Here is a 12,691-nt window from a genome sequence, read left to right as displayed (position 1 = left end):
ACTTGAACACTAACAAGGCGACAACAAAGAGAGAGAGAGAGAGAGAGTACATGCTCCCTTAAAAGGATTTTCACTCTTACCACTGTAGACCTATATCTTGGGGAAGGCTGAATGAGAGTTATGGGTTTGCTGTAAGAAAACCGGGCTTTTGAGTTCTGGGAAACGAACTAATTTTATTGAAATAATTGAAACATAAAATAGCATTATAGATATAGAATTACATATACATAAACTTTATATATTAGATACAAAAATGCATATATAATAAAAATATTCCTTCAAGCTTATCAACTTGATACATTAAGGTAGTTTCTGTCTTTTAGAATATATTGCAATAATTAAATATTGAATAAATTAACGATAGCCAAATGTATGTAAAGCTTCAATGTTTGAGACTAATACATCAATCATTTTGTATTTTGTAGAGTTTGATCTAAAATACCAAAATATTATTGTATGTTACTTAAAGAACATATTTTTTCTAAATTAATTATTTCTTAGCATGAACTTGGTAGTGAACTCGTCTTTTACAATAATCGATAGTATAATCAAAAGTAAACTTAAGTTCTTTATGCTATTCATTTTTCCAATACATTATAATATGGAATAAAAAAAGAATATTAAAACAATACAAAAATGTTGCAAACGTGTCGATCTTAGAATAAACTCTTACCAAAAACACATAACCTTAACATTTTAAACATTAAAAATCACTATACTCTTTAGAAAATCCAACCAACACAGACAGTTGCTTACCCGTAAGAAGGCCAAGCCTTGGAGTTCTGGCGAACGAACTAATTTCACACAACCACATCTCGCTTTATACGCGCTTTTGGATGTATAATCAAGACCAAATAAGGCCATACGTTCTTGCTGACTGTGATTCTTAGCCTTCACCAAAACTCAAAAGCACTGTACCTTTCCTACTGACTATTCTCTGGGTCTGGATGCGTTATTAGAATAAAATCTGCTGAAACAGCTTTTACCCATGAAACACGTCAAATGTTATTGATATACTCAACAGAAAAAAATTGGTTTGCTTTACACTCCTTGACAATGAGTTTAAATTTGCCGACTTTGAATATAATAAGAAATGTATTATGCAATACAAGGGATTTACAATTCCCACACAAAAAAGGTCACAATCTTTATTTAAACAATGCATACTTTTATTACGAGAATGAAAAAATTGATTTTAATACAATTTACTGAAAAATTTAATAATGACAATACCCTGTGGGTCATTTTAGCTCAGTCCTCGAAGCTCGACAGAAAAAAATTACATTCATACAAAAATACAAAGTAAAAAGTGAAAGATCAAATAATACATTGAATAATAAAATTGTACGACCTTCAATATAATTGTACGTTATCTACTTCTATGGCTAATCTTGATAAGTAGTTAAACGAATTATTATCAACATGTACTTCCTGTTTTCTTTAGTTTTCTTTTTGTATGTTTTTTTATACTCTTTCGTATTTTTTATAACATCAGCAGAGCATATTTAACGTGACTACAGTTATTGTGTTGAATGAACGCATTGTGGTAAAAAAAAAAAAAAATCTCATTCTTATTGATATTGTCAGTAAGCCGATGGTGAGTGTATCTTTCTATTGCATAAATAATATCAATAAACAGAAATACTTGCATACATTGAAGTAAACATGACGTCAGAACTAAATACTAATCAAAAGTAATGAAAGTAAGAATTTTAGCGTTGTCTTAGCGCTACCCTAATAACCATGAAGTCAGTCCTCTTTCAAACTTTGACATGCGCCAGTACGAGATGGAACAAGCATTTAAACTAAACTTTGAGCAGTATAATGAAAATATCATTATAATCGTAAAACTTGCTCGGTGCGTTTCCGTGCAACCGTGAAATAGGTAAACAGGTAAATACGGTAAGACTTTGTTATGTGTTAGTAGCGAAACATATACGATGGTTTCGTAGTTCAACACGAACAGTTTGGATGTAAAACTCACTCTATGGAATGCAAGTTAACGTCAGCAGGTTCAATCACCATCATTGTTGTAGAAACAGTGATGAGTGATACTGCAGTAGGTATAGAAAGAAATATTGTTACTTAATAGCACATTATTTACAACATAAATTAGATCAGTTACTTTGGAAATATGTTCAAATTTACGCACTAACAAATTCCGCGAACTAGTATTATCAGAATTTTGAAAGGTTGGAATTAACATTTGAAAAAAAACCCACCAAAATACGATAAGTAAAAACATACCTGTTTGTGAGAACTACCAGAGTCCAAACATATTCTCACTATGAAACAAATTGTATACGAGATTAGGCTACGCTAAAAATCCAAATCACACACACACACACACACACACACACACACTGCAAGAGATCTTTTCAGATGTGGAATGTGGAAATTAAAGCATATAATGATGACGTCAAGTCTATAAAAAAATAAGTAGAAAATGGCATATTTTATAATATACTTACAAATCACTCTACGTGTATATAATAAGACCGCGAAAAAAATGAGAACACGTTTGTTCGCATAAACTTTCTAACAAGTGTTATGTATATTTAATTTATTTGTTTGTCTGTTAGTTTTTAATTTTTTTATTCCATTACATGCTATTGTAATATAAAATTTCTTACTGGATTTAACATTTGATTTGACATTTTCCAGAATTTATTTTTTTATTTAAAAAAAAAAAAACTAATAATAGAAACATTGTATCTAGTTGCTGACCTTGCTTCAAAATCAGTGACAGTTTTGGTAAACAACTTTTATTTTATTATTATTACCTTTCTCAAAGTAAGAATCATTAAGCTGAGTCAAGGTCATACCTGGACTGCATGACATCAAGCATATGTCAATTGATAAACAAATTCTATTTATTCCAGAAGGATGAACTTTTGTCCCTCATCCGGGAATCTGTTTTGCGTCTTAGTTAGACTTATTACTGATGTTTTGATAAAGAATTGTCAGTTGTGCTTTAACACTTGATACGGAAAATTGTATTATGTTTTGACCAGTTTGGGTTGAATTTTTTTTCTTCATATTATTGACTTCAAGTGATTGTTTTCCCTGGAAATACAAAAGTGTTCTGACAAAATACTTGGACAAAGATAGTCATTGGAATATATACGGAATTCAATACTGGAATAATATTTTCTGTGTTTCAAAAAGAGACTATTGACACATCAGTACAACGCTGACTATTACAGATGTCATCGCCTTTCATACTGAATTTCATCGGGATTTGAACTGTGATTCCCGTAGAACTTTTCATTGATAGGACTTGTGTTTTAATTCTTGGATTACAATTTGGATTTATTTCACAATACCGTAAGGTTTTTTTCTTACTTTTTTACTTTTTATTCTAGGGAAATAAATTATTTGTTAAATTTTACAAAGCTTGTTGTCTTCACTTTTTTCTGTTACTTATTTTAAGAGCATGGACCCGTAATACAAGAGTCAATTTGCTACTTACACAACCTAAGAACTGTGCTGCTTACATATTTCATTTAGAGATTCGTGACCCTATGCCATCATGTATGTTAACAAGACCAGAAAGGTGTGTTGCTTGATGGGATTAGAAAGGGGTGTGGGCATAAACTAGGCCAATCAGGCACTTGTTGATTTCTTTACAGAAGTTGTTGTGTAGGCGGAGGAAGAACCCTGGAAAATCCCGGTGAGAAGACCGACCCGCGATAAAGCTACTGGCCATCTTTCTCACATACCAACAATGACAAAGCCCGACAGTTAAACCGACGCGGACAGAGGTGAGCAGTCAGTGATCGTTAAAGGCGATCGCTTTAGTCCACTAGGCCAGTCGGGGGCCCCTACATACATGTAGAACTGTATAAAATATAAGGTGTGATTATTGTAGCGTGTTCACAAAAGTGCATGCAATATTTTTAAGCTTAACATTTTGGTATTGAATCTGGTCGATGTCATCACTTTTTGGACGGCACATTCGGGGTGAGACTTGAAAGTCATGCGAACGGCATTACAGTAAAACATGAATGATGAGACCATTTAGAGCAAGACCTGCTTCAAGATCCAAAGTCAGCTATAACTGCATTCTCGTTGTGAATGAATCAAAATACCCGCATGATCCCGAATAGTTTGCGAACTATCAAATTAAGTTCAAGTGATTGTATTGGAATTAGATGAATCCGCATAAGAAGGTTCTTAGCAAACATGGAGACTAAGATACTTGTTAATCGATTGTCGGTTTCCAATTATCAATTAATTGAAACTAAGTACATGCGCTTGTGTGATTTGATTAGTATCTCTGGTAGACATTACTCACCACAGTTTTAATCCTTCATATTGTAAATCCTTGCCGATGTTTCGAACACCTGCATGTTATCGTGTACCGCATTTACAAAAATAGGGCTAAGATTTTAGGAATCTTTTTTAAGTTTGCCTGAGGAATATGAATTCCCATGTTAATCGTCATAAATCGTCCTACACTTAGCTGTTTTCCAATGTCACGTACATATACTTCCGTTTTTGAGTGATCATATGTGCAGATGACATTCAAACATAGCTTAGAAAGAGAAAAAGTAGCTGATGTAGGAAAAATGTTTACACAGGTGTAATATCAAAACTCTTGGAAAAACAAGTTATAAACGTGGCCACGTTTTAAAAAATGCTTGTTTAAGTGACAGTCAATTATTCTACCCCTAAAATAAATTTAACATGTTTTCAAAGCTCAATTTTCAACAAAAACAAAATAATGTACATCTTTCTTTATTAGTTCTGCAAGACGACTGACATCAATACTTACCTACTTAAGTGTTAGTTCGTGTAGTAAATGGAGACATTTTTCATGAACAGATTGGGTTCGGAAAGTTAATAGCCATTTGTCACCCGGGAAAGTATACCTTCTTCTGGGTGGGTTTCCATGTTTATCTTCAACAATTGTCAATCTTGGATTGTTTTCAGGTTCTTTCTGGAGAATTTGCAATGGCTTTTTTCTCCAAACAAATGGAGTATTAAACAATATGTAATCTTCAACATCCGTAATTTTTACTTTCTTTTGTCCTCGGAATTCTTCAAATATTGTTGCTGCCAATACCTTATCATTTTGATCATTTGCAAGAGACAACAGCTTACCATTCTGTTCGACCCTGTAATCCGACATGCTTAAGGAATCTGCATCTTGTGACCCTCTGTTCATTGCTTCCTTCATGGCTTTAAAGCCTTTAATGTGGTTTGTGATAAAAGTTAGATGGTAAAGTCGAATGTTCCTTTTGCTTCGGATGGCAAAGGTTAGGATGAGGTCAGACTCGGCCCGCTTCTTCAACTCTTTTTCATACGTTTTCAAGCATCGGTCTATTCCGTCGTCTTTATCCGACCCGAAACGTAGCTCCGCCAAGCGTTCACTCTTCTCTTCATCGCTAAAACCATAAAGCTCACATATATCAGCTTCATACTTTTCTTGTTTTTTGAACCGGTTTACATAGCTGCTCATGAAGTTGATCAACGCTTCTCTGTGCTTTCCAATAAATCCTTGAACATGCTGCATTGGAATTTGGCTGTAACCGAACGGATCGATGAATGTCAGTAATCGTCTCTTTGAATTAACTTTAGGTGGCTTCACATGTGTGAATTTTGTGCAGGCAACATTGATACAAAAGGGAAAATCCGCATCTATACTTTCGATGGTGATAACTCCATCGCTGTTGGAAGACCTTTTATACTTAATATCATAAGTAACCAGGGCAATAATTATGTTATTCACTAATTTTAAACAGTTGCGCTTGTTTGCTTCGGAAAAATTTAGAATCACGTCTTTCTCATGTTCAGGCATCTGAATATCTTTCTTTATGTGTTTAATTTTGTCCTTGAATTCTGGCATATCTGCTGAGCTCACAGGTTTATACTTTATTTTGTTTTTACGGATGAAAAACCTGATGACGACGTAGAGAGCAATAATTGGTGACCCATAGTCTTTTATTCCAACGGGTGAATCAGCAGAATAGCACCCTGCTCCTGCAAAGGCGTCGTAAATTATCGCCTGGTACGTCGGTGAAACTTGCTGCGTTTTAGCTATAAATGCTTCCAAATGGCGCATGTAAATAAATCGCTTCACAAATCCGTGATGGGTATCACTCTTGAAGAAAGTGGTCATTGCTTACGTCTCTGAAACAAAAGGTTTCAGAATGATCCACAAATTATAATGGTCAATAGGCAAAACATGTATTTGTATATTGTTGCAAAGTGCCTAAAACAGAATTCAAGAAATCTGACGAAAATTACACCCCAAGTTATTTAGGGATGCTTATTTAATTGTTTTTAAGAATAGTATTATATATGAAAATGAGGACGATTGTGTCGTGCACGTAAAAATTAAATTCTGTATTAATGAATACTCTTGCAAGTGCTGTTTCTTATAAGTCATCATTGTGATAGATGATTTATTTGCATTTATTTATTTTTCACAAAGTATTTGGTCAGGCTACAAAAACAAAATGCAAACAAGATTGTGCTTGTTAATTAAAAGCAATACTTAACCAAACGTACAATAAATATTAACAGAATGCAAAACATGTAAACCATGCTGACCAAGTCTGAGTTTAGTAGAACAAAATATATCTTTACTTTGTTGATGCTGTCTTTGAAAAAACAAATTGTTCGTGCGTTGTATTACTCTTCATGGAAAGTCTAAAGACAATTTATTTCCGTAACTAAACCTTATCAGCTGCAATGAAGAAATTCATGTTAACTCAAGCTCATTTTTATTCATTTAGATGTAATAATTCAGAAGACATTGCTCTGGATTTGCAAAAACTGCTAATGTTTCTTTCAGCTGAAGCAACACGCCTGTAAAGTAATATGAAAGCTAGATATATTAAAAATATTGTCTGATGCAAATGAGTGGTTGAAGATTTGAGAAAATAAATTATGTTTCTTCAAAATTCGCCTCGTTGTTATTCTAGCCCAAAATGAAGACGTTGGAAAACAAGCAAAGTTTACAACGTGATCCGGCTCGTTGCGTCGCATTTTATCTATGAACGATCATATAGCAAAATAAAAGGTTTATTTTTATACTCAGTGTACTTCGTGATATGTGATCATAATTTTAGACATGAACATAACGTTTATATCAATGCATGAAAGTTGTTATTAACCTAAAGGTTTTTTTAATTTAAAAAATCTTCTATGATAAAAGTTTCAGTTACACCATTCAATTTATATTTGGACTATGAGTGATTTGGAAACAGATTATAAACATGAACTAAGCAGATACTTATCAATTTAAGTCATATTGGTCATATAGCGGTTCAGTGGTGACTATTTCAGATAAGTGTGTAACTTTGGAGATTTTGATTACACTTGCTTTCAAATTAAGGCCGTCAATTCGCTTTATTTCTATCTTTGTCAATCAATAGTCTCTGAAATGTCATTATATAAATGTGGATAATTTTTTATTAAGTCATTAAAGAGGTATGATACAGTGTAATCCATATTGAATCTCGCTTACTGTGATGTCACAATGAAGCACCTAAATGCTTTCCATTGGTTAAAGTTAGATTCTACATCATCTGTTCTTGTTCCAGTCTATTCAAAATGTACCATTGATGCTGTGGATGGGCCGCTGCTATCTGCTATCCAATTACGGCTATTATCCCAGAGCCGGCGATATTAGCAGACTAGTAGGGTAGAGGGGTGCAAAACGCCTCCATGGGGTAAAACGGCCCCAAGCAATCTGACGCCCCTGCGCTAGAAAATGGACTGGTCTTTAAACAGCAAGCTTGCCCAGGTTATACAGGCCTCGTGAATGGCGGCCATTGTTGGATGCAACCGCACGCATGGCTTTTATGCAAGAATATTATTTTTTATGGCATCTTCCTGTAAAAGTCCATTTGTTTGCAGTATTTTTGACTGGAAATACCTTTAGAAAACAGGGTACGTATGTTTTTAAACAACATAGTATAAGATGCATTATGTATTAAATTTCATGAATCACAGCAGTTGTTAATTCCGCTGATTGTTAAATTGTCAATGCTGTAAAATAGGGGCAAAACACCCCCTAGAGGGCGCGTGTTGCCCCATAACTGTTTAAATGTTGTACACTTTTTAACTAACCGTCCATACGCCTAAAATTATTGTATACTTTTTGCAGATAGTGCGAACTTACAGAAGGAAAATTGATCGAGGCAATTATGGGACACAAGCTCTAAAAGCTGTTCATGAAGCAATTCATTCTTCACTGAAAGCTGCTGCCAGAATTATGAAACTCCAGCTACAACTTTGCGCAGACATATTAATTTAAAGGTTTCGCAACCTGGAATGTCAACACTGGGAAGTAAGACTGTTTTCAAGCCTGACTATGAGTTACTTCTAGTCTAGCATATCCAGTCCATGGAAAAGGCATGATTTGAACTTAACACTATTGACGTACGGCGTTTGGCATACGACTTAACAGTTCATCTGAATATTAAAAACTATCCATTTCAAGGCAATTCAGCAGCTATTGATTGGCTGAAAGGCTTTATGAAAAGACATCCAAATCTAGCCATTAGAGCTCCAGAGGCAACCAGTGTCAGCAGAGCCGTGGCCTTTAACCGGCCAATCGTAGTCAATTTGTACCAAAGTATATAAGGAATCTCTTGACGCAGCACTTGTTGATGGTCTCAGAATATGGAACATGGATGAAACAGGCATTAGTACTATCCACAAGCCAGTAAACATCATTGCATCAAAAGGTGTTAGACCAGTTGGTAAAGTTACAAGCGGTGAACGTGACCAAACTATTACTGTAATATGTGCCATGAATGCGGCCAGTACCTTACGCACCGCCAGCATTTATCTACCCACGTAAACGAATGATTCCATCACTGATGAATGGCGTACCAGCCGCAGGACTGAGCTTGTGTAGCCCAAGTGGGCGGACAGACAGTCGTATTTTCATACAATGACTGAAACATTTTGCTTGTTTTGTTACACGTACGAAGGACTCTCCACACGTTCTTCTTGATGGCAACATAGCCATACAACGTTGGCAGCTGTTCTCTGTGCACGAGAGAAAGGGATTGTATTGAAAACCTTTCCTCCCCATTGCACACATCAGCTGCAACCTCCTGATGTTACATTTTTCAAGGCACTAGAAAGTGCTTTCAATTTGGAGTCTGGAAACTGGATGACAAACAATCTAGGAAGTCGAATAAGTGCATTTGAAGTTGCTAAAAACAATCTGCAGCATATAACCGATCTGCCAGTTTACAGAAAGCTGTCACTGGTTTTGAAGCCTGCATACTTTGGCCTTTAAATCCAAATTAGTTCGCAGATGGCGATTTCGCTCCTTCTATGGTAACTGATGAACCTCAACCAGTATCAGATAGGCCTAATGCGTGTCAACAAGCACTACCTATGTCATCACAACTGATTGAATCAAATAAGACAGCTGATCACCTGTCGGTTACTGGCTGCATAGACATGTCGGAGGGATCGGGTGATGCAGAAAAATCTGTTCAAGAGGACAAGACAGCTGACAAGCATTCAGTTGGTATTCCTATAGCTATTGCAGGTGGGGCAGGCGATACAGAAACATCGGATGAGGGAAATAAGTCAGTTGATGATCAGTCGCTAAGTAACGCTATGATCACTTCTGACAATGCAGAAACATTGACTGAACCAAGCAAAACGTTTGAATTTCTGCTAACTGGTAGTTCTACAGCCACTGTAGATGGGTAAGGTAATCCAGAGACAGACAAAACAAGTTATACTCAGTCACCTGATAATCAACAAACACATCACTCTGCCATCACCGTCGAGGAGACAGGCAATCGGAAAATGTTTGATGAAGCTATTCTTCCTGGAAGAACGGAAAGTGCTACCTTGGGGGTATCTCATAACGAATGCAAAAATGCAGACGATTCAGCATTTATGAACACGTTGCTTTAACTTTCGCCAAAGCCTAGAATATCCAGTCAACGCACAAGAAAGCGAAAGGCCGATTCAGCCATGAACTTAATATCATCATCGTATAAAAATATGCTCATTGAAAAGCAAAGAAAGATGATAAATACAAAAGGCAAATGTTATAGGACTGTAGAGGCAAGTGTGAGCAAACGGAATGAAACCAAAGTTTCAAAACAGAAAGAAATGCAGAAGAAAAAGAAGCAGACATGTAGAGAGGACAAAAAGAAAACCATCTACGACTATGAAGACAACTTGTATAGAGGACCATGAAAAGGGAAAATAGGCTTTGGGTCCGAAGTCAACTGCTAAACATGATCTTGCCTTGACAGCAGACACAACACATAATAAAGACAGCATCTGTGGAAACTGCGAATTTGAATATGGAGGAAGTGATGATCTCTTAATAGAAGATTCCTGGTCGCAGTGCAAGGAATGTTCCAGGTGGTGCCATGAATCCTGTGACACCACCCTCAATATACAATTTTGTTGTGCTAAGTGTGAGCAATAAAGAATTTACCAAGAACATTCACGACTTTTGGGCTTTGTCTTTTTTTCCTTAATGGTGGAAATTAGGGACTATTTAGACTTGAGCATTGTTGTAGTTGCTTGCGTATCCGCATTGCTGTGCTAATTTGAATGATGCAACATTATGTAGTGTTAGCATAGTTGCCATGTATAAAATGTCCATATAGGAATAATGCTTGATTTTACAGTTCAGTAGTATCCCTGTAGTTTTACAGACTTTTACAGATGTCGAATGCATTGTGCGGCAAAATGACCCTTATAAAGATTTACCATTCTTCATTTTTCTCGTAAATAGTTTCCTCATTGTAACCAAACATCATTCCATTATGTTACACGCAACGCATACTTTAAAATAATTGTCCAAATGCGAACACAATCATGTAAATTACACAAAATTGTTAAATGGTGCGTTGTTTTGCCCCCTCTACCCTATGTGTTTGTGTGTATATATATATATATATATATATATATATATATATATATATATTGTTATTGTAATTTAAACTTGTAAAATTCTTTATATAGGCATCTTAACATGCCCTTTTGCAGAAAAGGCAAATTACCCATGCCCATTTGAACACTTTCTTTGCCAAAGTCTTCACTTTCGTAGGTGTGTCATTTTTGCATGTTGTTTAGCTATTCAGTCTCGAAGGTAAGTAAATCCATTATGCATATTGTTCCACTCTACAGTTGTTTTTTATCTCTGTTAATGGGATAGTATGAAGTATGCCTCTATGCTATTATCAAACAAAGTGACTGGAATTTCTTTATATGTGATTTTAGTCACACAACGCGCTGTCTGAATCAGACAGATCGCAATAGTTATTCCCATGTGTACAAAAAAAAAAAAAAAATGAAAAACCCAAAATACAATAACTTTAGCGGTATTTAAATAGCGGAAATTTTGCCACAGATGATGTCACTGAAAGTGAATTCAATGAACTACAAAATATCAAAAGTGAAAAGAAGAAGCTGTTTGCTTCCAAACGTTTTCTGAAGTTTAGGAAGTGAAAAGAGACCCAATGGAACTTTATGACAGGTGTACATCACTCCGCACCATCGCCCATTACTCTCAGTATATCCACTGCTAGTAACGGATCCCAAGACAAATTTAGTGTAGATTCAATGGATTTGATTTGCTTCTTACTCTTTGATTTGGATTTGTCTCTGCTGCTTAACCTGTGCCTGTCTCGGCTTCAGCTACACGACCTGTGCGCTCTGCAGACTTTCGACTTTGGTTGTAGCTCCCGCTTCTACGGGAATGTCACAATCCCTCTTAGGACATCAAAATCTACTTTGAAGATAGCTGCCTCTTCTGCGCAACCGTTTTTTCCTGGAAAAAGAAAGTTTTAAATACATTCATAAAGGAAAATGTGGAATAATAATCGAACACAGTTGCAGTAAAATCGTTAGAAGTTCAAGTTTGAGCTCTCTTGATATAGCACAAAGACCCGTAAAGAAATAAAACAATTAAGATTTCCATAGATGAAAGCTTTTATTTTACAAAACCGTGCTCGATCAGTAAATCTTTATGAAAATTATTTTGCAGAATTCTTTTAAAAATATGTTTATAAAAGTGCATTATCATGAACATAAATATCAAAGTCCCGTCTGTTTTCATTTCTTTGACTAACCAGTTTTCCTGTCCCAACATAACATAACCTATATCTGCCTCGCGACTTTCGACTTCTACCTCGCGTGCAATTTCTTTTCTTCTACCTTTCTTTCCCCATCTCGAATATTTTTAACATTCCTTAACAAGTTTCTTTTCTTGGTCCTCCTCTTTCCTTCTGCTACATAGACTCACCGTTCTCTTTCCTTTTCCCTTTTTTCCTTTTATTTAAAACGTTTTGCTTCTCTTTGAAGATCAAGTTGCTGTGTCTGTAAATAAAAGAAAGACATGAAACAAGGAAACCAAAAGGAAACAGTCCACATGTTCTGCTGATTTTACATGATATTCGTGTAAGGAAAGTTAGTGTCTCTAATATACTGATTCGTTCTTCAAACCTGTGTGACACTTTCGTCATATAGCGTACTTATTTGTGAAGTTGTTGGCCTCTGGCAAAAAAAAAAAAAAAAAATAACTGAGCTCCAAAACTTGAACCATTTGCATCATAATTCCATTGAGACAGCTCATGTTTAATAATAGGCCCCTATTTCAATTAAGTGTTAGAAATTGTTCAGTGGCATTGTCATATCCGTCGATAAGCTACCCCAGTCTAGTCCTTTGACAAATCCTAGGAGGAAA

General features: G+C 35.5%; 1 protein-coding gene across 1 annotated transcript; it reads right to left on the bottom strand.

Annotated features, from left to right (window-relative positions):
- Window positions 1-279: 279 nt before the first annotated feature.
- On the bottom strand, window positions 280-12,336 carry LOC149787403 (uncharacterized). The gene is made up of 3 exons (XM_089977995.1): window positions 12,251-12,336; window positions 11,591-11,776; window positions 280-6,135 (listed from the first exon to the last, which is right to left on the bottom strand). The coding sequence occupies exon 3, from the start codon at window positions 6,122-6,124 to the stop codon at window positions 4,778-4,780; it is 1,347 nt and encodes a 448-aa protein (XP_089834121.1). The 5' UTR covers window positions 6,125-6,135; window positions 11,591-11,776; window positions 12,251-12,336; the 3' UTR covers window positions 280-4,777.
- Window positions 12,337-12,691: the final 355 nt, after the last annotated feature.

This window comes from Sinohyriopsis cumingii, chromosome 12, assembly GCF_028554795.1.
Source record: "Sinohyriopsis cumingii isolate HCF-2022 chromosome 12, ASM2855479v2, whole genome shotgun sequence".
Taxonomy (NCBI): Eukaryota; Metazoa; Mollusca; class Bivalvia; order Unionida; family Unionidae; genus Sinohyriopsis; species Sinohyriopsis cumingii.
Note: the sequence above shows the minus strand (reverse complement) of the source record. Positions and strands in the feature narration are given on the sequence as shown.

What these genes read in the sequence shown, in the direction of transcription:
- LOC149787403 (XM_089977995.1), bottom strand. Translation starts at nt 6,124, where the DNA reads ATGACCACTTTCTTCAAGAGTGATACCCATCACGGATTTGTGAAGCGA.